General features: G+C 45.8%; 1 protein-coding gene across 1 annotated transcript in view; it reads right to left on the bottom strand.

Annotated features, from left to right (window-relative positions):
• The window catches only part of CCDC60 (coiled-coil domain containing 60), a 162,512-nt gene that overhangs the window by 11,215 nt on the left and 127,350 nt on the right, over positions 1 to 23,947 (bottom strand). The window contains exons 6-8 of the mRNA XM_086681812.1: positions 15,434 to 15,524; positions 9,616 to 9,850; positions 2,147 to 2,231 (exon numbers count right to left, since the gene is read on the bottom strand). Coding sequence (XP_086537938.1) covers positions 2,147 to 2,231; positions 9,616 to 9,850; positions 15,434 to 15,524 — 411 coding nt within the window. The remainder of the gene's footprint in view (positions 1 to 2,146; positions 2,232 to 9,615; positions 9,851 to 15,433; positions 15,525 to 23,947) is intronic.

The following is a 23,947-nucleotide window of genomic DNA, read 5'->3' as shown; positions in this document are numbered from 1 at the left end:
TCAACAGGTTCTCGCTCTTGTAACCATGGTTATTGTATCACTGAAGTGAACACAGAGGCCACGCGGTGAGTTTTGTGTTCTCGCGTGGTTCTGTCTTTTGAGGACCTTATGCATGTCAGTCATCGCCCTTCTTCTCCATCCGTGTGGTGGGGCGTTGGTAATGGGTAGCTGTCAATACACCCGCCTCAGCAACATGCTGCGAAGATTCTGTGGGACGCCACGTGTGAAACAAAAGTACCACCAACACCATCACGGTGGTCATCATGTATTGAATGCTTACGATATGCTAGGCAGGTGCTAATATTAATATGTTAAATGCATTATTTCAGCTAATTCTCATTGAAATAGACATTATTTCCACAAGTATAATATTTTACAAAGATAAGGCTATGTAGTTCTCACTACATCTCTTTGAGGTAGGTTGTTAATGAGTCTCACTTTACAGAATTGGAATCAGGCTCAGAGAGGTGAAGCAACTTGCTCGACATCACACAGCAATTAAATTATGGGGATGGAGATTGACCCTAGCCTCCTTGGTTCCAAGGCCAACGCTTCGAGGCCACACAGTCTCATCCTATAGACGAGAAAACTGAGGTTTAGAGAAAGGCTACATTGACCTGTTCCGGGTTTCAGATGCATGTCAGTCTGCCTCCAATGCCAGTGTTCATGCCATGAGTCCTTACAAAGGAGAGAGACCCGGGGAGCTGATGCTTCATCATTAGCGTCTGTCTCCAACGCTGATAAATCAGTAACAGTGGCCAGGGCCTGAAGGGCTGGCATTGTCTCTGGATGCCTCCCAAGTGCCACCCTCTGAGCCCCGATGCCAGTTGAGGCAGCAGCAGACAAATTCGTCTTTAGCAAGCAGTGGCGGGTGTGATGCATGTGAAAGTGCTCAGTGAACTGTAATTATGGTAATAACAATAACCAATAAGTCATAGCCGGCATCCCAGTAGGCTGAAAGCGATGAAGAACCTCTTCCAGTGTGTCATTTATTTTCAGGAAGTCATTTGCTTACTCAGAAGGATCTGTACTTGGGAAGGGAACTCCAGCTCTAGCTTGCCTGCTCTCTGAGGCTTTTCGAGGTCGGAAGTCCCGTGGATAAGGCTTCCCGCCAGGAGGAGGACACTTCAGCTTCAAGTGCAGCGCCACGAGCCAGTCTCGCCAGTCTCTTAGGGTGGAAACCAGAATCCTGGAAGTGGCCTCTGAGGTCCCCAGACAGACTGATGCCTCTCTCCATCCCATTCTGGCCGCACTTCAGTCCTTGAAGGTGCCATGGTCCCTCCTCACCATGTTTGCACATGTGCTGCCTGAAATGTTCATCTGTCTCCTCACCCCGCCCCCCCAAACTTTGGCTGGGTAGCTCTTTTTCTTTTTTTTTTTTTTTTTTAATTTTTTTTTTTTTCAACGTTTATTTATTTTTGGGACAGAGAGAGACAGAGCATGAACGGGGGAGGGGCAGAGAGAGAGGGAGACACAGAATCGGAAACAGGCTCCAGGCTCCGAGCCATCCGCCCAGAGCCTGACGCGGGGCTCGAACTCATGGACCGCGAGATCGTGACCCGGCTGAAGTCGGACGCCTAACCGACTGCGCCACCCAGGCGCCCCTGGGTAGCTCTTTTTCATGCCTCATCCACAATCTCTTATAGTCTCTTCCTTGGAGGGAACTTCTCTGATCCTCATCCACATCCCAGACTAGATCACATTTCCCTAGTATTCACCCTCTTAGTCCGAGCTTCCCTTTTACAATGCTTCCTGTAATAATTAGTACCTAGTCTATACATGGTCATAAATATTCAGTAAAAGAGTGGATGAATAACCTTACAACTCCTGGGAAGCAGGGTAGCATGGTGGTTAAGAGGATGCTTTTTGGAATTAGAAGGTTTTGTGCCCTTACCGTCGTTGGCTGGGTGACCTTGAACAAGTTACTTAGCCTCTCTGAGCCTCATTTTCTCATTTGTAAAATAAAGACCACAGTATCTTCCTTAGAGGGTTGTTGTAAGAACCCAGGGAGGTGACATACATGAACAAAGTACACAGCTCAGTGCTTGTCACAGAGAAAATATTAAGGATTCAGAACTGCTGTGGCTAATGTTATCACTGTTATTCTGATATCCTGTATTTGCCCCAGGGGTCAAGAGAACAATACCTGGGCGCTTTCTTGTGCATCCCATTTTCCATTATGACTGTCCTCCGGGCATCTTCCCGAACCATCTCCAGGAGCTTCTGCAGATCTGATGGGAACATGAGAGGTCATTGTCCAGAGGGCAGGCGGGGCTGGTATCCCCTCCGCTTCTGGGTGTGGGGAGCTGGAGAGGGTAGATCGGGGTCTAGGCAGCCCACAGCGTTTGGCAGGTTATACACCCGGTGTTATCTCCCTGCTTACAACCAGTGACTGACTCATCGTTTTCCTTCTGGACAGCATCCACATTTCCTCCAAGTGGCCTCTCAGGCTTTGCAGGGTCTGGCTGCTTGTTTTCTCTCCTGTCTCATCTCACTCCCCTCCCCGACCTTAAACTCTAGTGTAGCCAGAGACAAAACGGTTTCTAATTCTCAGAAGAAATCGTCTCGTTCAGGAAACCCTCTCTGATCCCACAGACCTGATGTGGCAACCTGGTGACCCACAGGCTGAATCTAGCTCACAGGTTTTGTTTGATTTGATGCAGATGCCCAGCTTTTCAAACTGGAAGGTTTCACATAAAAATCCAGACCACCCGCTCCCCTGTAAAAGACTCTGAGATGGGGTTCATTCTTGCTGCACGCTGCCGGTGGCCATTGGGCAGGCGTGCACGCTCGGGCTGCCCCATTTCTCCTGCCTCTAGTGGACTTTTCCCTGCATACTTAATGTTGTTGCTGTTTTCTATAGTGTAGAAATACATGTTTGTACCTGACTGTTAGGGGTTGAAGTGTGTCTTCCCAAAAGATATGTGGATGTCCTAATCACCCAGTATCTCAGAACGTGAACTATTCACATTCTTGTTTGGAAACAGAGACATTGCAGGTATAATTAGTTAAGTTAAGATGAGGTCACACTGCAGTGGAGTGGCGTCTTAATCCAATATGACTGGTGTCCTTATAGCAAGAGGGGACAGACACTCAGGGAGAGGATGGCCTGTGATGGCAGAGGCAGATTGGATTGACAGTGCATCTAGAGCCAAGAGCTGAGGGTTGCCAGCTACTGTCAGAAGCTAGAAGAGGCAAGGAAGATTCCCCACCTACAGGTTCTGGAGGAAGCATAGCCCCATGACACCCTGATTTTGGATTCCAGCCTCTAGAACTGTGTAAGACAATAAATTCCTGTTGTTTTCAGCCTTCTGGTTCATGGTACTTCATGACGCAGCCCTGAGAAACTAATATTAGAAAATGAACTGTACTTGGAGTGGGACAGTAGAAATCCTATATGTTTTATATGGATACAGATTTACAAGTACCTGGCACTGTGCTTGTCATCGAGGGTTCTCAGTCAGCATTTGCTGAGTAAATAAGTGGATGGCTAAGGAGAGAAAAAGAGGGAAGAATTTGGAAGAACTTGAGCTAGATTTGGGGGTTCAGTGAAGGAGGACAGTGCCAGTGGGGACCCTTTTCACCCTTTGTCAGGTGCCTGTAGTCAACGCAAGTGCAGGTCTTAAAAGCCATACCTAGAAGAGTGAGGCCCAGTGCTTGCTATGGCCATTTGTATCCAGCCTTGTTTATGAATGCAGTCAGTGGGTGCTTAGGGCAAGGGCGTTCCTCTTCAATGACCTTGGAGCCATCTAGGCTGTGAACAACACCCTCATTCAGCCATTTTCTACTCCACCTTCTTCATTCTCAAGTAATCTATCTTCCCAGTAATTTGAGGGCATGATTCCATTTGACCTGAATCTGATCTTCCTCGTTGTCTTGTCACACCCACCTCCCCTACTGCTGCACATCCCAGAATCCTTGGCGAGTGTCTAGAAGCCTATGAGTAAGGCACCTGTAGCTGGTTCCTCCACTTTCTTCCCATCTCCTCAGAACCAAGGAGCAACATCTGACTGCTCCCCCACTCCTGCCCTCACTCACAAGCAAGCCAGCCTAGGGGTGGGTGGATACCAGCAAATGACCCTAGTGACCTGGCATGTCAGGCAGCTTTCCTAGAGAATCATATAGAAGGCTCCTCGCTCACTTAATGCACCGAAAAAAAAATTTTTTTTTCTGCTTGCCGATAATGCGTCTGGGAATGTATGGTGCCCAACCAAAATCAGGCTCCATTCATCATGTACCTGAGTTTGATTACATATGAATTAGAATAAAGCCTGGGGGCTTGGAGGCCCACATCTACGCCTCATGGCTACCTGGGAGAAGATACTTGTTTGGAAGGGGAGCAGGTGACACAAAATAGGGTTTCCCTGAGGAAGACAGTCCTGGAATGGATGCCCACACTCAGAGGAACCTGCTCAGTCCTGAGTCCCCAGAGCAATGGAGAGGACACTACCCTTTGCTCACAGACAATGGCATCCTGTGTTTTCGAGTGCTAAATCACACCGCCAAAGAAAAAAAATTCTGACTTCTGTCCTCCACCTTCCATCTACAGCCTGTCCACACAGCTCACTCTTGAGTGACAAAACTCATTCCTTCCTCTTTAGGGGAAAATGGAGGAGGTCTTTTTGTTGTATGGGGTTGGGTTCTGGGGGAACGTTAGCCACCGTGGGATGCATCTTTTCTGGGTTGCTATTTAAGTGAGTTTCTCCTCTTACAGTTCCAAGACTGGGAGCTTCAAGACTGGCAGCAGGAATGGCCTGGGCTTTGGTTTCTCGAGAATCCCCTTGCCATTGATTTGGGGAGGGGATCAGTCCATGGAGAGGCCACAACCTGCTGTCTCCAGTGATTTGCCTCCACAAAGACTTCATTATGCAGCCAGCCCTGGAAATTAGACCTTGGTCAAATGGTGTCTCTCAGAATAGGATTCATGAATTCAGAATAAATTTGAGAAGGTTTTAGAAGGCAGTGAAAGTCTGGGAAATTAATCTACTTTTGTCAAGGCTCTGACGAATGGGATGAGGATAATGTATAAATAGAGGGGAAGGGTGAGGAGGTGGAAATAGAAAGACTTTCTTTTTGGGACATAGATATCTGGTGGAAACGTATCTCCTGGTCATTGTTGTGCACCTGCAGTGTGCCAGGCTCAAGGTGAATAAGACGTCATTGTTCCACACCAGCAGGGAGCTCACATTCCTTTCCCCCCCCTCTTCCTTAGTAATAGAAATATGTGCACGTGCACGCACGTGTGTGTGTGTGTGTGTGTGTGTGTGTGTGTGTGCTTTTATGTGTGTGAGGGTAAGCCTTTACTAGACCTGTTGTCCAACATCTTTGCAGCTAGGTGTGCCCCTGTGACTAAATTCTGGGCAATGAGAGTTTAGTAGAAATGTTGTATGGAGCTTCTGAAAAGATTGCTTCAATTCAGCTGGGAGTGAGCAATTTCCTACTTCACCTACTTTCTTCTGCTTCCAGCCTAGCATGTGGCTGTGATGGCTGGCATTCTAGCCATTTTAGATCGTAAAGTAATGCTGAGAATCATGGCAAAGAAAGACAGAAGGAAGCAGGTTTCCTGATGACCTTTTGGAGCCATACCAGCTGTGGACTGGTCTTTTTTAATCTGTAAGAAATATAAATATCTTTCTTAAGCTACTATTTTTCAGATTGCTGTATCTAGCCAAAAGGAGTTCCTGATACACTGAGATACAATTGTAAGTTAAAATTAAGTACTCAGTAAAACCAAATATAAGTACTAAGGGAAATGACAGGGAGGGAACCCAGGAGAGTCAGAGAAGACTTCACAGGGAACATTTGAGTTGGGTCTTGAAGGTTGACTACGAGTCCACCAGACTAAAGTGTCACAGGTTAAAGGGCATTGCAGACAGAGGACAACATGAGAGAATGAGCATTGTTTAAGAAGAGGAAAGCTATTTGGTGAGGTTGGAGTGCCTGGTGGAAGGTATGAAGTGGCGAAAGCTGAGCCTATTGTAACAGCTTGGGACAAGATCAGATGCACTGTTTTAGAGGCAGTGGGGAGTCTTGAAAGATGTTAAGCTGGGCAACACTGCATCAGATTTATTTTTAAGTTTATCTATTTATTTTTGAGGCAGAGAGAGTGAGCAGGGGAGGGGCAGAGAGAGGGAGAGAGAATCCCGAGCAGGCTTTGCACAGTCAGCATGGAGCCCGATGGGGGGCTTGAACTCACGAACCATGAGATCATGACCTGAGCCAAAATCCAGAGTTGGATGCTTAACCAACTGAGCCGCTTAGGCACTCCTACGTCAGATTTTTAAGTTAGAAAGTTCCTTCTGGCTCAACATGGAGAAGAATCCATGGGCAAGTGAAGGCAAGACAGGAAGCAGGGAGACTAGGAAGCTGTTGCTGTCATGTAGGTGAGAGGTAATGAGACTGTGGACCTGGGGGTTCCAAACTCAGGTACCAAGAAGGGTCAGGTACCGGGATGGATGACATGAGCTAGTGTAAGAAAAATCAAATTTTGTGTGACTTGAGGGCTAGACTGGATTTCCTGGGTTCAAATTCTGGCCTCATCACTTATTAGATGTGTGACTTTGGTCAGATAATTTAATCTCTTTGTACCCCACTTTTCTCATCTACAAAAAGGCATAAAATTGTGGGGACTCTTTGAATTTACATGCAAATATATACATACACATAAGTGTGAATTTATATATGTACACAGTATGTATATAGTAGAAGCTAGAATAGTGCCTGATACGTAAAAGTCTTCTTAAGCATTAACTCTTGTACTGTCATCATCGTCATGATCATCATCATCCTTATTCTAAGGAAAATAGTAGGGCACATGATATGATAAATGGCCATGCACTTGGCCAATTGGGAGCAATGATTGGGGGTAATAGGGAGTGGTGGGGATTGTGGAAAACTAGCCAGCACGTGCCCCCCCCCTAAGAGGGGCAGCTCCATTTGGATGTAGTGCATGGTTGCGGGTCCACTCTTGCCACAGTGGTGGTGGTGGTGGTGGGTTTTTAATCAAAATTTTTATGTAAAATCTTTCAATCTTAGAATATCACCCCAGTTTTTTTTTTTTTTTTTAAACAAAACCTTGTGTATTAAAATGTAAGTGGCAGGAACTAGCCTGCACGCCTCAGTTTTCTATCTCTAAACGAAGATGAAAGTGACGGGAATGAAGAGAGAAGGTTTAAAGGAGTTTTAGGAGGTAGGACTGAGGGGACCAGTTAGCTGGTTAGATGTGGTTAGGAGGCAGCGACTGGGGACAGGTCTGCGGTGTCTCAGAGGCCTGGAGAGGTGGCACTGTTCACCCGTCTGCTCATCACAGATACCTTCCCCCTCCACCCCCTCCTTCCTTCGGCATGCCTGCTTCCTCTTGGGGGACACTGTGCCACTTCTGGACTGAGGCAGTTCTTGGAGCTGGGGACACTTCTCTTCTTACTTAAGAGCAGGGCTTTTGGGGCTGAAAGACACACAACATGGATATAACATTGATAACCACACAGACACCTTGAAGAGAAAACCAGATCTGGTTAGTCCTGTACTGAAAACCTCCCAGAGACTTCCTGTTGCCATTGAGATCATTCTGAAGTCCTTACCTTACCCTACAAAGGCCATGCCCACTCTGACTCCTGCCTCCCTCCCCGGCTTCATATCCTGAGACCTCAGCCTAAATGGTCAGAGCTGAGAGAGGCTTTTTTGATGACTGTGGCTAAACTAGCCTCAACCCCACCGACAGTCTCTCTCTGGCCCATGTCTTGTTTTATTATCTTCTGATCACATATCATCTGCAACTGACTTGATATTTGCAGTTTTGTTTATAATCTGCTTTTTCCTTCTAAAACATAAGCTTGGGGAGGCCAGGAACTATAATCCTCAGTTCCAGGTGCTCAGTAGCTGATCAGTAGATATGTGTTGAATGAAAGAAGGTTCAAGAAATCCATAAGAGTCATACGTCTGCTGATGGCTGATCTTGGTTCCTCACTATCTTAGATAGTCTGTTCAGCAAACAGCTTTTCAGGGCTCGGAGCCTTTCATGGATTTTCATGGCTTTCACCCTGTTGACAAGGGTGGGAATTTTTCTCATTGGCAGTCATTACTCTGAGTCCTGACCACTTACTGGATGCTTTGTCCTTCTGTCCATTCTTTGTTTTGATGATTAGGGCCTCAATCAGGCTTTCTGGTCTACCTTGACCCTTATTCAACCTCCTTGAAACTATCCTACACCCAGTTCTTTTCAGCTCAGCCTAGCCCAGCCCAGCATTGGTTGCCACAGGCATTCTAGATGGTCTGAAAGAACACTGGCTAAGAAGGCAGGCCTCCGCTTGGGCACCACTGAGGGGACACAGGAGATGTGGTGGGAAGGGGTCCATGCACCAGAGTCCATAATTTTGCATTGGCCAGCTCGTTCATGATCCTTTCTTTTTCTCTTCTATTCTCTCTATCTTTCTGCATAAATCCCTTCTTTCCTATCTCCTTTCACTATACAAGCTCAACTCAGAAAGTTCTGAGAATAATTTTTTTTGCATGACTTATGGAATCTAGTTACAATTCTATCTGGTGGAAGTCCATAGGCTGTACCTAAAAGAGTATGCAAAACTATGTATATATGTGTGTATAAATTTTCTTATGGAGAGAGGACTCCTAGTTTTTAATAGATTTTCTAAAGCACCTGTGTCCCCCAGATTGTGAACCACTGAAAATGCATCTTCCAGAGCAGGGGGAGGAGGGGATGAGTGTCACAGAGGGATACAACTTCCATATATAACATACTTGGAAAAGACAAATCCCTAGAGACAGAAAGTAGATTTGTGGTTGCCTAGAGCCATGGGATGGCAAAGGAGAGAGACTGCCAATGGATATGAGGTTTTCTTTTGGTTTGATTGAAATGTTCTAAAACTAGATTATGATAATAGTTGCACAACTCTGTAAATTGACTAACAGTCATTGAATTGTACATTTAAAAAGAGTGAATTTTATGGTATGCAAATTATACCTCCATAAAGTTATTTTAAAAAGTCAATGCTGCATTTCAAAAACTTAGTATGAAAAAATGTGAAATATCTCATTAATAATTTTATATTGATTTCATGCTGAAGTGACAACATTTTATATAAGTTGGGCTCAATAAAATATAATTATTAGGATTTAAAAAAAATTTTTAATGTTTATTTATTTTTGAGAGAGAGAGAGACACAGAGTACAAGCAGGGGAGGAACAGAGAGAGAGGGAGACACAGAATCTGAAACAGGCTCCAGGCTCCAAGCTGTCAGCACAGAGCCCAACACGGGGCTCGAACTCACAAACCGTGAGATAATGACCTGAGCCGAAGCCGGACGCTCAACTGACTGAGCCACCCAGGCGCCCCTATCATTATTAGAAATTTAAAAGGAGCAATTGATGACCATGGGCTGTCTCTCGAGGAGAAATTGCTCAGAGTAACCCAAGGTACAGAGTATATTTCCAGTCTCCCCTGGGGAAAAGCAAAGGGGACTGAGGAAATTGAACAGGGCTAGGAGACCCCTGTGTCTCTTTTAACTGAATGGGGGTGGAGGTGGAGTAGGAGGGGTTCTTGATGTCTAGCTTCAAGGCAAAGAGTCCAGGCAGATTGTTCAGATCTCAGGTACGACTTACTGATATGGAGAGGTTCTTCGTCAGGCTTGGTCGAAGAGGATTCATTGTCCTCAATGTCCTTGCTGCCTGTTGCCTGGGTGATCACACTCTGGGGCTCGTCTGAGCCGGGGTTCATGGACATCATACTGCTCTGGGGGGATGATGCCCCACTGGTCCGAGACAGACTGAGGGTGGAGCCTCGCCGGCTTGGCTTGCGGTTGGTGACACGCAGTATAGGAATTTTGAATTTCTTGGTCTGAAGAAAAGAGAGAAGAGAGAGGGGTCTCAGAAAGAAGGGAGGGAGGACAGAATGATGGAAGGAAGGAGAGAAGGAGGAAGGAGGGTGGAAAGAAGGGAGAGAGAAGAATAAATGAGGGAGGGAAGGAAAGAAGAAAAGAAAGAAAGAAAAAGTGAAAACCTGGCTCTGAATGTGAATTTCTTTTGGCTCTTTTCTGAACACCATGAGACGTATCCTGGATCTGTCACAAATCAAGATAGTTTAAAATGTGTATGATTTTTTTAATCTTTTTTTTAAAAGATTTTTTTAATGTTTATTTTTGAGAGAGAGAGAGAGAGAGAGAGAGAGAGAGACAAAATGTGAGCGGGAGATGGGCAGAGAATGAAGGAGACACAGAATCCAAAGCAAGCTCCAGGCTCTGAGCTATCAGCACAGAGCCCGACACGGGGCTTGAACTCACAAACCGCGAGATCATGACCTGAACCAAAGTTGGACACTTAACCCACTAAGCCACCCAGGCGCCCTTTTTTAATCTTTTTATTTAAAAAAGTTTTTTTTAAATGTTTATTTCTGAGAGAGAGAGAGAGAGAGAGAGACAGAGTGTGAGCAGGGGAGGGGCAGAGAGAGAGAGGGAGACACAGAATCTGAAACAGGCTCCAGACTCTGAGCTGTCAGCAGAGAGCCCGACATGGGGCTTGAACTCACAAACCACAAGATCATGATCTGAGTTGAAGTCAGACACTTAACTGGCTGAGCCACCCAGACACCCCTAAAATGTGTATTATTTGAAGCAAACATTATGGGACTTACTCTGTTCAGTGAGTGCCATGGCTGTCCACGTAGTCAGCACAAGAAGCCAAACGCATATTCTAATGATATTACCAGGGAACAGAAGAGCTTTTGACTTTTCTTTTGTAATAATCATCAGAGTTGATTTTTAAACTGTGGGAGGATGGGTCTCATTTCTCCAGCTACCTCTTGGTTTGACCCCACATTGCATGTATCAATTTCTTGTTCCACTGAGTTGACGCCAGGCCCTCCAACAATGAAGATTTGTGTTTGCTGGAATCTTCTGAAGAATGTAGGATGGAGAAAATTCTATAGCTGACGTTTAGGAAGTGGGATATCGGGGAAGCAGATTTGTCTGATGAGATAGCACTCATTGTGGGAGGAAGGAGAGCCATGGTTGTGGTGGACAGAAGGGTCTAGGTGACAAGCCCTCGAAGGTAGTAAGGGGTAGGTAGAGAAAGCCCTGTAAGGGAAATGTGGACTTTTGGGAGGAAAGGAGTCAGACAGGATGGGTTACCGGTGCGTGTTTCTGCACACGTGTGTGTGTGTGTGTGTGTTCACCCGCTTGCATGATTGATGTCACTTCTGAATCTACTGTGCAGGGTCCTGTCTTCGTTTAACTCATGGCCCAAGTCTTCCAGAAGGTTTCTAACTGGCCCAAGGTCACACACAGCTAGCATGTGGCAGAGCCGGGATTCAAATCCAGGTCAGGTCAACACCGATGCTAATTATTGGGCCTTGCTTGAAAATACTTTAAGCAATGCTCTTTTCTCAGTGGCATTGAAAATTACCCTGAGGGGCGCCTGGGTGGCGCAGTCAGTTAAGCGTCCGACTTCAGCCATCACGATCTCGCGGTCCGTGAGTTCGAGCCCCGCGTCGGGCTCTGGGCTGATGGCTCAGAGCCTGGAGCCTGTTTCCGATTCTGTGTCTCCCTCTCTCTCTGCCCCTCGCCCGTTCATGCTCTGTATCTCTCTGTCCCAAAAATAAATAAACGTTGAAAAAAAAAATTTTTTTTTTTAAAAATTAAAAAAAAAGAAAAAAGAAAAAAAAAAAAAGAAAATTCCCCTGATCCCATGCTGATGAAAATACCAGGTTTACAGTGGGACACAGTAGGTCCTCAGCTGCTCCAGGGTAAGAGCTCAGTAGCGCCCTGGGCTATAGTTTATGCTCGATGAATGGAAACAGTTTTATTTGAGAACATTTATTTATTTATGTATTTATGTTTTTGTTTTTTTTTTAATTTACGAACTTTTAAAATGAATGCTCCTGCAGGGAAGACTGAGGTCATCTTTCAATCAGACTCATAGTGTTTGATACCTTCAGAAAGCAGATAGGAAGAAGAGACAGCACTGAGGCCACACCAACATCTAATAAATAGCTAACAGGGTGGAGAGAGTTGTGTCCCTCAGGATTCGTATCATGGAGTCCACGGCATGTGGGCAGAAGTAATTTTTTGGTGGCTGCCTTGTGGGGCCATGAGTACAGGTGGAACTTCGCCCCCCACCCTGGGGGGCGGTCTTCTGGGGAAGACCAGGGGAGGGTCTTCCTGGTTGCACAGGGGAAGAAGAAGGTGGGTTTACCCAGATCTCCAAGGGGGCATGTTCTCTCCTTTGTCCAATCAGGAGCTTGACACAGCATCCCCTTTGTCCTGACATTGCAACTGGGGATAATATATGTGGAAGTCACCTCATCCGGTCTCCTCTGGCACAATATGAATTCCTGGCTCTGGAAACCAGACTCTTTAGATCAACATCATTTATGAAGGCCGGACACATCGTGTCCCAGGGGCAGCCTGGAGTCTGGCAATGAGCACTGGACCTGGATCCGGGGCCGGGTGGGGGGAGGGGGACGAACATCAGAGGGGCCTTGAGCAAGCCACAGCCTTGCCTCAGTTTCTTTATTTACAAAACAAAGAGAATAGACTGGGGTGGTCTCAAGGAGCTTTCTGCATCCAGAGCTCCGTGTGGATCTTCCTTGGGCTAGGATTTCATTTTGTGCTCCAAAATTTGCCATTAATTAAAATTCAATTAACAACCTCAGCCAGGAAATCCGAAGTGAAGGGCTGACACTTCTGATTAATTGAGAGTGGCAGAAAAATAAAATGTGGGGGGAACATGTGACAGGCGTTTCAGCATCTTGCTTACCCTTTATTGAACTGACTCTGTCTGAATTGACTTAAATCCCCAAATGCTTCTTCCCTATTTTTTATATTTCACTCAGGAGCAGTGTTAACCAGCTGCTGTGTTCCACCTCAGTAGGGACTGCTTTTGGCAACAAAGGAAAAGATTTCCCTGAGTGATTCCTTATACTTTTTCAGAAGCAAAGGGTTTCAAACTGGCGGCCCGTGGGGGGTTGGGGGGGTGGGGACATGATTAACTGCCCGGAATGTTACAAATTGGGGAGGTTTTTATATAGCAACCTAGGTTATTAGTCTCTCTGAAAAATGATAAGCCCCAGACTTCCATTCTCACATGGCAAAATGGCTAGAGCTGGGCAGAAGTTCTTCCCTTTAGCTGAGCAGGCATATCCCTGTTTGCCACAGACCTCACCACTCCCTAATGCATTACACCCATCCAGATTTTTTTCATATACCCAGTTTGCCTGGTTCTTACACAAACATGATCTTGGCACTGACAAGCTCTAAACACACAGAAGAATATCAGTTGCTGTGGGAATTGATTGCAGCCCCTCTTTCAAAGCTCTCATTTTAGAGGCTCAGAAACTGAAGTCAGGAGACAGGAAAGGACTTGTCTGAAGCCACACAGTGAACCGGGTCACCGTGGCTAAGCTAGGTCTCCTGACTCCTAATCCAGTGCTCCCTTGTCCTCAGAATGGACCACACTTCAGCCTAGAATGTGACCTATACATTTCCTAGGGAATTCAATTTTGTGAGAGTTCCAGTGTGGTGATTTACTGTCCCCTGTTGCAATTTTTGTCATGAATATTCCTGGAGGACATTTTTTTTTTTTTAAGTTTGTGGTTCCTGCTGCTTTTTCTGTGCATCTCTGGAGACAGATGTACACAGTGTCTCCATAGCAACTTTCTGTGATAAAAAATAAAGGCTTCTATTTCTCGGATCTAGGCACACCCTGATGAAAGAGCAAGAAAATAGTGCAACTCTTCATGAGGGGCAATTATAATCGTGACACCATGGAGGACATGCATTTGACGAGCTCAGTGTTTAATAAACAGTGTTTCATGAACAGACCCAGGATTAACTCTTCGCTCTGCCATTACCCGGTTGTGTGACCTCATGCAAGTCACTTAGCCTCTCTGAGCCTCAACTTCCTCCTCTCCCAGCTGGGGATTAGAATTGTGCCTCCTGGGGCAGAGCTGGCTAATGTACCCAAAGCATTTCCTCAGCATAGAACCTGGCCCATTGCAATTATGTTAAAAAGTGGCTTTTAAAAATTATATAACCATGGGGCGCCTGGGCGGCTCAGTCAGTTAAGCGTCCGACTTCAGCTCAGGTCACGATCTCACAGTTTCTGGGTTCAAGTCTCGTGTCAGGCTCTGTGCTGACAGTTTAGAGCCTGGAGCTGCTTGAGATTCTGTGTCTCCATCTCTCTCGGCCTCTCCCCTGCTTGTGCTCTCTCTGTCTCTCAAAAATAAATAAATGTCAAAAAAATTAAAAATTATATAACCACAATAATTATCAACATTTTACCACTTTCTTTTTTTTAAATTTATGTTAATGTCTTATTTATTTTTGAGAGCGAACAAGCGCACAAGTGGGGGAGGGGCAGAGAGAGGGAGACACAGAATCCAAAGCAGGCTCCAGGCTCTGAGCTGTCAGTGCAGAGCCCGATGTGGGGCTCGAACCCACGAACCGTGAGATCATGACCTGAGCTAAAGTTGGACACTTAACCAACCGAGCCACCCAGGCCTCCCTACCCCTTTCAAAGTGAGTTGGCATGGTGTTTCCTGAGGTTCTTTACTAACGTTGTGAAATAGGCAGGGATAAACATTATTCTCATAGTGTGGGGAAGGGCACAGGTGTAGGAAACATTCTAGGTGCCTGCTCTTTCAACTACCTTTACTTATCTAAATATTACCTCTTGTCAGGGTGCCTGGGTGGCTCAGTCAGTTGTATATCTGACTCTTGATCTCTGTTCAGGTCATGATCTCACGGTTCGTGGGTTCGAGCCCCACACTGGGCTCTGTGCTGATGACTCAGAGCCTGCTTGGGATTCTCTCTCTCCCTCTCTAACCCTCCCCCACTTATGTGCACTCATGTGCCCCCTCCCCCCCCAAATAAATAAATAAACTTAAATAAATTACCTCTTGTCATTATTACTTTACGGTGCTTGTTTGTTGGGTAGATGAATTTGGGAAGCTTTGGGTTTGGAATAGTTTTGAGTGAAAAGAATAGACCTCTCGATGTTCCCTTGGTGGTAAATGCGCGTTCTTGTTTGTAGAACACCCTATCTGTTGAATCACCTACTTCTTATTTTCTGGCTGAGTTGAAAAGAGAGTGAGAGATCGAGAGAGAAATGACTGGTATTGATTAAAAACATGGAGTGAGGTGAGTCCATTTCCTTCCGGTGACATGTAATTGAACAGCTCCGCAGCTGCTCCTCCCCTTTCCCGTGAAGTGGTTTCTGGCCAAATGTCATGTCTCCCGTAATCCCCAGATAGCCGTTTTAATTAAAATTTACAAAAACCATCCAACAGCATGTGGTTCTGATTTCTCTTCACTCAGAGAACCAACTAGAAAAAAAAAAATCCCATCAGAGAAGAGACTGGCAAAAAACGCTCCCAATGCAAGTCAGGGCTGGTAGCCAGACCAGAGCGTCGTGTGCTGGTAGTTACCTTAGGCGCTGTCACGAAGTGCTCCCACCTCTGTCCCATGGACTTGTCCTTATTGATTTTTTTTATTGTGCTCTTGCTTCCACCCGGGTCCCTGAGTGAGAAACAGCTTAATGAGTTTTCCGTTCCCAGAGCCTCGGTTTTACTACAAGTTCTTTTAGGAAATGCAATGAATGGATGATGGATGGTGGCTGTTCTCTGTTACGGTTTCTTCCCCCCCCCACCCCCCCCGCCACTCCCCCCACGTTTGCGTGAAGAAGTGAGAGGCACAGTCCTCCATAGCTGGGTCCTGCCAGTGAAAATTGAGGTTAGGAGAGACCACCGCTTACGAGGTGGGGCTGAGGGAGGTGAATGTATTTGTATTCATTCTGCATCTGTTTGCGATTTGGACTTGGGTCCTCTCCTAAACTCCAGGGCAAGTCTGCAGCTACTCCTGGGGGGTGAACTGAAAGGCATGTTCATTTCTGAATCTCTGCCTGCGGTGGTGTCCAAGAATCCTACCATGAGGGGCACTTGTGAGTAGCATGGAGAGAGTATAACTGAGGGGGCCTGTGGAGAGGTTGTAGGGGCAGGTTTTTGCACAATGAAAATCACTGGTTTGGAGTGTATTGAGCAGAACTCTGTAGATGCTACGTGCAAGATGCTTTCTCACTGAATTGTCTCAGTAAAACCTTGCGATGCAGTCACTGTCACCCCATTTTACAGATGAGAAAACAAACGGGGGCGAGGGTGCTCAGGTCACTCACCCAGGTTCAGATTTACAGTGAAACTAATGACTGTCACTTGATGGGTCCCTGTGGGGCCCTGAACCTAATTTTCCACTGCAATTTTTCTATTCCTTTTCTTAAAAACACCACCATTCCCCAGTTAACTAAACTTTGGGTACCCTAAATCCTGGTTCCTCCCCTCAGGGGTTGGGAACTTTCTGGTTATGAGACTGAGCCTCCAGCAGGTTTTGTTGGTGCTGTGCCCGTAATCCCTCATCTGAAACCCATAGGACCAGATGTGTTGCCACGTTGGCATTTTGGGAAGGATATATGCTGCCTGTGCCATATGTTAACGTAATCCTTCCAGAAGCAGGGACTGGGACAGCATCCTGTAACCAGACACATTACTATTTCTGCAGTGACATATATGAATATTTACTCTAGGTGGGCTAAAGACCTGTAAATAACTTCAAGTCAGATTGTGCCACCAAGTCAGTTTGGTTCATGTCAAAGCTTGCTGCAGAATGAGTTATGGAAAAATTGTTTCCAGAGCCTTTTGGATTTTGGACTTGGGGCTATAGGACAGTGGATCTCTGTTGATAAACAAGCAGGAAGACTCAGTGTGTGCTCTTTGAATTCCTTCTACCTATCAATCAATGATTGATTAACGCACTGATTTCCCTTTCCGTCCGTCCATCCATCCATCCGTCCACCCATCCACCCATCCCTTTCTTTATCTCCTTTTTCTCTGCAGAAAGGATTTTGGATGGCTGGCATCCTTTAAATCATTTGGCTGGCTGTCATCTAGTATAGAGCAGGGACTTGAGGAATTGAGGTGGCCAGACCAGGTTGATGATGGGAGGCACTGACAGGGGTCTAGACTTCTCAGGGGCTGCTGAGCGCTGATGAGGGAGGTGGGAGATGCTCAGATATAGGAGGTAAAGGGTGATCAAGCTCAAACTTGCATAAGACGGGCTTCTCATGGCACAAGGCTCTGGGTAGTGGAATCGAAGGCTTTTACCAGCCCAGATGTGGAGCAGGGGCTGGGGCTGGGGGTGGGGGGGAGGTGTGCCCTCCTCCCTGGCAGGACTTTGCTGAATATTTATCAGCCCACAGCCACAACCCAAGAAACATACGTAGGCGCCAAGGTGGAAGTCAGGCTGGGGAGGGTGGGGCGGGGTGAGAATGTGCCTTCAAGCTTTTTGTAAGACTTTATGTTTGATTACACAATAAAAAGCCCTCTGAATAATTAACAGTGAAGCTCATTTAACGTTGGTTCTGCCTGCTTCTCCCCCGAGTAATCAAATTAGGGAATATTTAAAATCCAGCCAGAGGAAGGAGCAGCAATACTTCAGTCCTATAAACAATATTTAAACTAGCGGCGCTTTTGAAGTCTGATTTAAGGCTCACCAACTGGAAGCTTTAGCAGTTTCTGCTTTGGAGCGTTTCTTTCAAGACCACAGGGCTTTGGGGCTCCTTCCTTTCACTAACGCAGCTCCTGCTGTGCCTCCAGCCTTCTTCTTGAAGTTCAAAAGCAACCCCCTTCCCCTTTCAAAATTAAATCTGGTCCCAGCCAAGCTTTCAAAATCTTAAATATTCAAGCCCGATCGGGAAGATGGGGAGGCTTTCTGTTAACGCTGACTTCCTAGATGACCCGAAATCTATTGCGACTCCAGGCAGCAGGTAAATGAGTTAAAAATGCAGCGAGGCTCCCAGAGATCTTAAACAGCCCTTGCACCCTTGCTCGTGCAAAGCCACTGATAAAGAAAGGGCCCTGGTTAGACAGAATCAGTCTCTCTGATGTTTCATTCTCAGTAGCAAATAAACCAAAAAAAGGAAGATCAAACAGGGGCAGGAAAAGAAGTAAACCACCTGTGTTTCTTTGTCCACAGGGGGCTGGCTGCACACCTTGTCTGAGATGGGCACAGCAAATTGACAGTCCGTCCTTCCCAAGGCTTGGTGGGGTGGTCATTAGTGCTGTTTACCAAATAGTCCCAGGTCTTTCCGGCTCCTTGAGGACAGGGGTAGTGCTGTGACTTGCTTTGTTTAAAAGCGATTAACCTTTTTTTTTCTTTTTTTTTTTTTGACCATAAATTTCATATTTAAATAAATAAATAAATGCGATTGAATGTGGCGTTTAGGGTGGATGCTTTAAGGGCCAGCCCTCAAGGCAGATTCCCTCTGCTGCCGAGTTGATGGTGGAAGCTTATGTTGACAAGGAGCTCCTGTCAGCCTGAGTCCTTGAGCGACTAAGGAGCACAGCCCCATGTTGATGACACGTAGGACGCCCAGGAAATGCACTTGTGTTGCATTAAGCTTTTGAGATTTTAGGGTTGTTCATTCCGGCAGCTTAATTTAGTTTACCTAATTGATGTCCCTGATCTACTGTTTGTGTGACCTCAGGCAAGTCTCTCTGAGCAATAGGACCAGGAAAGCAGTGCATGCTGGTGGTTAACAGTGGGTTTAAGAGTCAGGTGGCCTGGATGTTCGAGTCCTGTGCCTGCCCTCCTTCCGAGGCCTGTCTTTGTGTAAGTTACTTAGCCTCTCTGAGCCTCAGTGTCCTCATCTGTAAAATGGAGGGAATAATATTAGGTATGTCAGAGGATTGCTGTGAAGATGAAATTTGGGGCTTGTTAGGGGCTTGGCGGGGTGCCTTGTACAGAGAACTGAACACAGTTAAACTATTAATAGTGTGCTTTTGTCAACAGCGGTCTAAGTGTGGCTTGGAGGAGGGGCTGATGGTGGGGAACGAGGCACTAGGGCAGATCCATAGGGGCAAATCTGCTACGATTTTCAGACCATAATTTCCCCTTGCTGAAGCTTTCTGGGGGATCCGATTTGCTAGCAATCAAGGGAGGAAAGCGTTGAGCCCCGTCGCATCTCATTTAACTGTACCCACCAAGCACATTTTGTTCCTAGTGTGTCACTTGAAATGTCTCTCCACAGCGGCCATCAGAGTGTTTTTCTCAAATACTTCACTCAGCCTTTGCGAACCGTCATGTGGGGTAAAACACCTACTTCTCAGAGTGGAAAGTCTGTTGACCAGTTTAGAATGCATTCACGAGTCCATGACTGAGTTTGGAGATCGGCGGTAACTGCTGATTGTGCACCAGGGAAGGAGGGGACAGAGATCAGAGCTCCCAGGATCTCCCAGGCAGGTCGCCTCCCTAGTGACAGGTGCTCCCATCATCCTGCCAAGGTCCCCTACTCCTGCAGAGATGTCCTCTTGAGTAAAGCAGGGGAGGCATTTTGCAATTAAATCAGTGCAGAGGGGAGAGCAGGTGAAATCCAAGATTTCACTCAAATGTCACCTCCCGAGTGAGTCTTTCCCGGATGACCCAATTTAAAAGTCACCCCCAACCTGCCACTGTCACATCACCCCGTCAATTTCTTTGTGACCCTTGGTGCTATCTCACAGCATCTTGATTGTTGCATGTTTATTATCTGCTCCCCTAAAGCTGCAGAGAACAGAGATGTTACCTGTTTCCTTCACTGCTGTATCCCCAGTAGTGCCTGAAAACAGCAGGCTTGAGGAACATGAGAGTTTCCGGGGTGGAGTGGGGGCGCACATGACAAGGGAAAACCAACTTAAATGTAATAACTGCTATTTTTGCATGTTCTTCAGAATGATGCTGCATTTTTCCCCCCACAAGATTGACGATCTGGCAAAGACTTAAAGTTCTTACAGGACTTGGTTAAATATGTTGATAAACTCCACAGTCATTAAAAGTGGTTCCAATATGGAGAGACGGTTCCCATATGTTAAGTTAAATACCAAAGCCATAAGTATAGAATGGCCTTTTTTTGTTGTTTCTTAAAAGAAAATGACACACGCACATGTCACATCATCTTGGTAAGCTGCAGTCCCTTTTGTATCCTGGATGCCCCCTCACAAATATTACTTTGCAATGAACTTTTCTTTTTGCTTTTTGACACCAGACCGTGCCCTACATTAATTGAGGACTTTGGGGCTTTAGCTAGGAACAGAGGAAACTGCCATTTAGTGGTTAAGCACGTGTGCTGGGCCCACCGGGTTACCGGAATTCAAATTCTGACCTAGCTTTTACTAGCTATGCAATTCTGAGCAAGTTACTTAAATCTTCTGTGCCTCAGTTTCCTCATCTGTCAGTTAGAATGAGGCTCAAATGATGTAAAGTACTCAGAGCAGTGCTTGACATCGGAAGCACCCAGGTGCGAGCTATTTTCATTATAACACAGTAGGTAGATTTAGGAGCCTGTGTCATATTTGAAACATCAAAGTGTGGTTGCCTTTTAGCCTTCCATGTTTTTCTAAAGGAACAGCAGGTTCTTCGTGCCTGGGCAGCCCAGCCCTTGAGTGTGAGGACTTTCTTTTTTTCTTTTTCTTTTTAAAAAAATTTTTAAATGTTTATCCATTTTTGAGAGAGAGACAGAGACAGAGTGTGAGTGGGGGAGGGGCAGAGAGAGAGGGAGACACAGAATCCGAAGCCGGCTCCAGGCTCTGAGCTGTCAGCACAGAGCCCGATGCGGGGCTTGAACTCACGAACTGTGAAACTGTGAGATCATGACCTGAACTGAAGTCAGATGCTTAGCCAACTGAGCCACCTAGGCGCCCCAAGTGTCTGGACTTTCTTTATGAAAGTCAGGATTATACCCACCTGGACTCCCCGATTAAGAGTGGGACAGTCCTAGGCAATAAGACATAGATGATTGTGCTGCTTGAGTGTGTCCAGGGGACAGCTCCTGACACCTTCACCCCATGGTGTATGCTGTACCCTGCCTGGAAGGTAAATCAGGAACTCTTTACTCCCCTGCTTGGCCAGGAGTGTGCCCAGTTCTTTCCCACGGGAACTAGGGAAGATAGCAGCGGGGGGGGGGGGGGGGGGGTGGTGAATGGAGTTGGGGAAAAGTGGCACTAAGGTTTGTAATGGTTGCTTGCATCTATCTCATCTTGGCTGCTTCTCTGTAAAGGCCCATTCCTTTCTAGTCAGTCCTTGGAAAGTTAATTTCTAGAAAAAAACAATACCAACACAGGGTTACAACCCTTATCCAATTCCAAAATCCAAAGGGTGTTGAAAACTAGAAAAATGTTGGGGCATCTGGGTGGCTCAGTTGGTTAAGCATCCAACTTTTGGTTTTGGCTCAGGTCATGATCTCACAGTTCTGAGATCAAGCCCTGTGTCGGGTTCTGCCAGCACAGAGCGTGCTTGGGATTCTCTGTCTGTCTCTGTCTCTACCTCTGTCTCTCTCTCTCTCCCTCCCTCCCTCCCCTGCTTTTTCTAGCTCTCTCTCTCTCAAAATAAATAAATAAACTTAACATTTTTTAGGGGCACATGGGTGGTTCAGTTGGTTAAGCTTCCAACAGTCTGTGGGTTTGAGCCCCTCATCGGGCTCTGCACTGATACTGATGAGCTTGCTTGGGATTCTCTCTCTCTCTCTCTCTCTCTCAAAATAAACTTAAAAAAGGTTTTTAAATAGCTTATTTGGCAGCAAAACATGACCTGAACTGATGGTAGGCTAATGATGGCCTTTGTTTATCTTTATTATACACTTAGTGTAAATATTCATTCTTTTTTTTTTATTCCTGCAGAAATACAGTGTTGGATGATAGTTGGCTACCCTGTCCTCTCGGTGTGTGTGTGTGTGTGTGTGTGTGTGTGTGTGTGTGTGTGTGTGTGATGTTTTCTATGGTGTTTGCCCCATATTTCCTTTCTAAAATACCAAAAGAGAGAGAGAGAGAAAAAAAAAAAAAAAAAGCAGTTCTGAAACACAGCTGGTCCCGAGGGTTTGGATAAAGATTTGGGTACCTTTATATATACAATAAGTCTTACTTTGCCAAAATAGAGGCCTGCGTCTCTGAGAGAAGGGTAATCAGCATATTTGTTATTGAAAGCTCGGTGTCTGCTCTCTCGTGGACCCAATCACCTTGTCAATTGAAATAAACTCTCCTGCTGGCCGTGGGATTAATGAGGATGCTGGGAAATGATAATGTGTGTGAACTGCCACATGATGAAATTGGGAAGGCCTTCCCTGACCCCGCTAAGGAAAGGGGGGACTCAGACGCAACTCGTATGACATCCTAGAATCTGTCATCTGTCCATTCACCCAACCAGCCACCAATTCCAGCCAAATATGGGATCTCCCTGCAATTAACAAAGATCACCTTCTGCTTGCAGCACGGGAGCTGCCAATTAGCCAAAGTTTGCTGCCTGGAGAAAGCCCATGTTGAGGTATTGAACCACCCCACTTTCTTGCTATAAAATCCATAAGAGGGCAGGATTTGATCTACAGCCATCATCATGCCTAATAGAAGAGAAACCTCTGGGACCTGCAGGTCCCCGATGATGGATGTTTCCTTTTGGAAAATGCAAGGTGGGTGTCAGGGCTCAGGGTTTGTGTTTCAGATGCTTGAATAGCAGGAGATGCTGGCTGCTTGATGGTGGAAACTTAGAAAACACAGTCAGGAGAACTAGAGGTTTGGTGTTTCTCTCTTGGGGTCATTCCGCGATTGCTTATTTTTGCAACCAGATTTTGGTTGACCTTGCTTAGCTTTTTTTCTGTCTGTCTGTATGTTTGTTCATTCTTCCAGTGACATGGATCTCATCTGTTGGTAAAACTCTGCTCAGAAGTTTCTTTCTTTCCTTGCCTTGGGTCTCAATGGTATTGATAATCATACAGCCAACTGCTCTTTGAAATGGGGATTTTAATCTTGAATAGCTATCATTTGGCTGTGCTCTCAGTCATTGGGATAAATGCTCTACGTTCTTTATCTTGCTTGATGCTCACAATAATTCTTCTGAGGCCCGCAGGAACCCATATGATGGATGAAATAACAGAGGCCCAGAGATGTTAAGCGACCAAAGTCACATAGCTACTAAGTGGCAGAGCCTGAACTCATCCATGTGCTTGTTCCTACTCACTCTTAATTCTTCTGGGCTCTAAAAAATGCATTTGAAGATTTGGGGAAATTTGAATTATGGTATCAGGATGAAACATCATAAATAGGGCTTAGGCATTAAAGAGAAAACATCCTTCTCCTTTCTTGCTAACTAAAAAGATTTTCTGGCACTTTTTAGGAAACCTAACCCCCTGCCCAGCCCCCACCCTCAGATTCATATATTTTTTAAAAAAAATCAACCCCCAAAAACGGTGTGCTGGAGTTGGCTCATGCTGACTCACAAGAATTGAACGTGTTCTGAACTGAACGTGTTCCCGGCCCCAGGTTCAATGGCATCACATTGGTAAGCCTGAAATCAGCCTTGGCTGGACTATGCCCACCATAGATATTGGCATGGCTTTTCCTTCTTGGAGAACTGTTCTGTTTATTACACATTTACCAGCATACCACTGACCCCAAACTAAAATCACCATCAGGATCAAATGGTTCACTAGAAAAAACAAGCCCCAGCAAATACTCTGACTTCCCATAGGGATCTTTCTGGATGTATTTTTCTGTCAGGCTGATCTGGTTCATGTTCTGCTCTGATAGAGCTCGATATCCATGGATCCCTGATGGAATTCTGCCCTGACAAGTCACAGGTAGAGCCTCCACTGCTCCTAACGTGACCACTCTTTTTTTTTTTTTTTTTTTTTTTTTAACCGCAGATAACCATTTTGGACTCATTTCTGGGCACATTCTGGGTCACATTTCTGGGCACATTTCTAAAACCAAGCAAAGGAAATGAAGATGTTCCTTTTTTATCTTCTCAAGCCAAAGCCTACAGTATGTTCTTGCCTCAGTTTGGGAGAATGGATGCCCAAATGTTGGAGGCGAAATTGTCCCCGTAGCTTGCTCGGGGACATGAAATGCTATTAGAAGTCCACTGGCCGA

The sequence above is a fragment of the Puma concolor genome, chromosome D3 (genome assembly GCF_028749965.1).
Source record: "Puma concolor isolate L17-30 chromosome D3, mPumCon1.1.hap2, whole genome shotgun sequence".
NCBI lineage: Eukaryota > Metazoa > Chordata > Mammalia > Carnivora > Felidae > Puma > Puma concolor.
The sequence above is the reverse complement of the archived record's forward strand: the minus strand, read 5'-3'. Positions and strand labels throughout refer to the sequence as shown.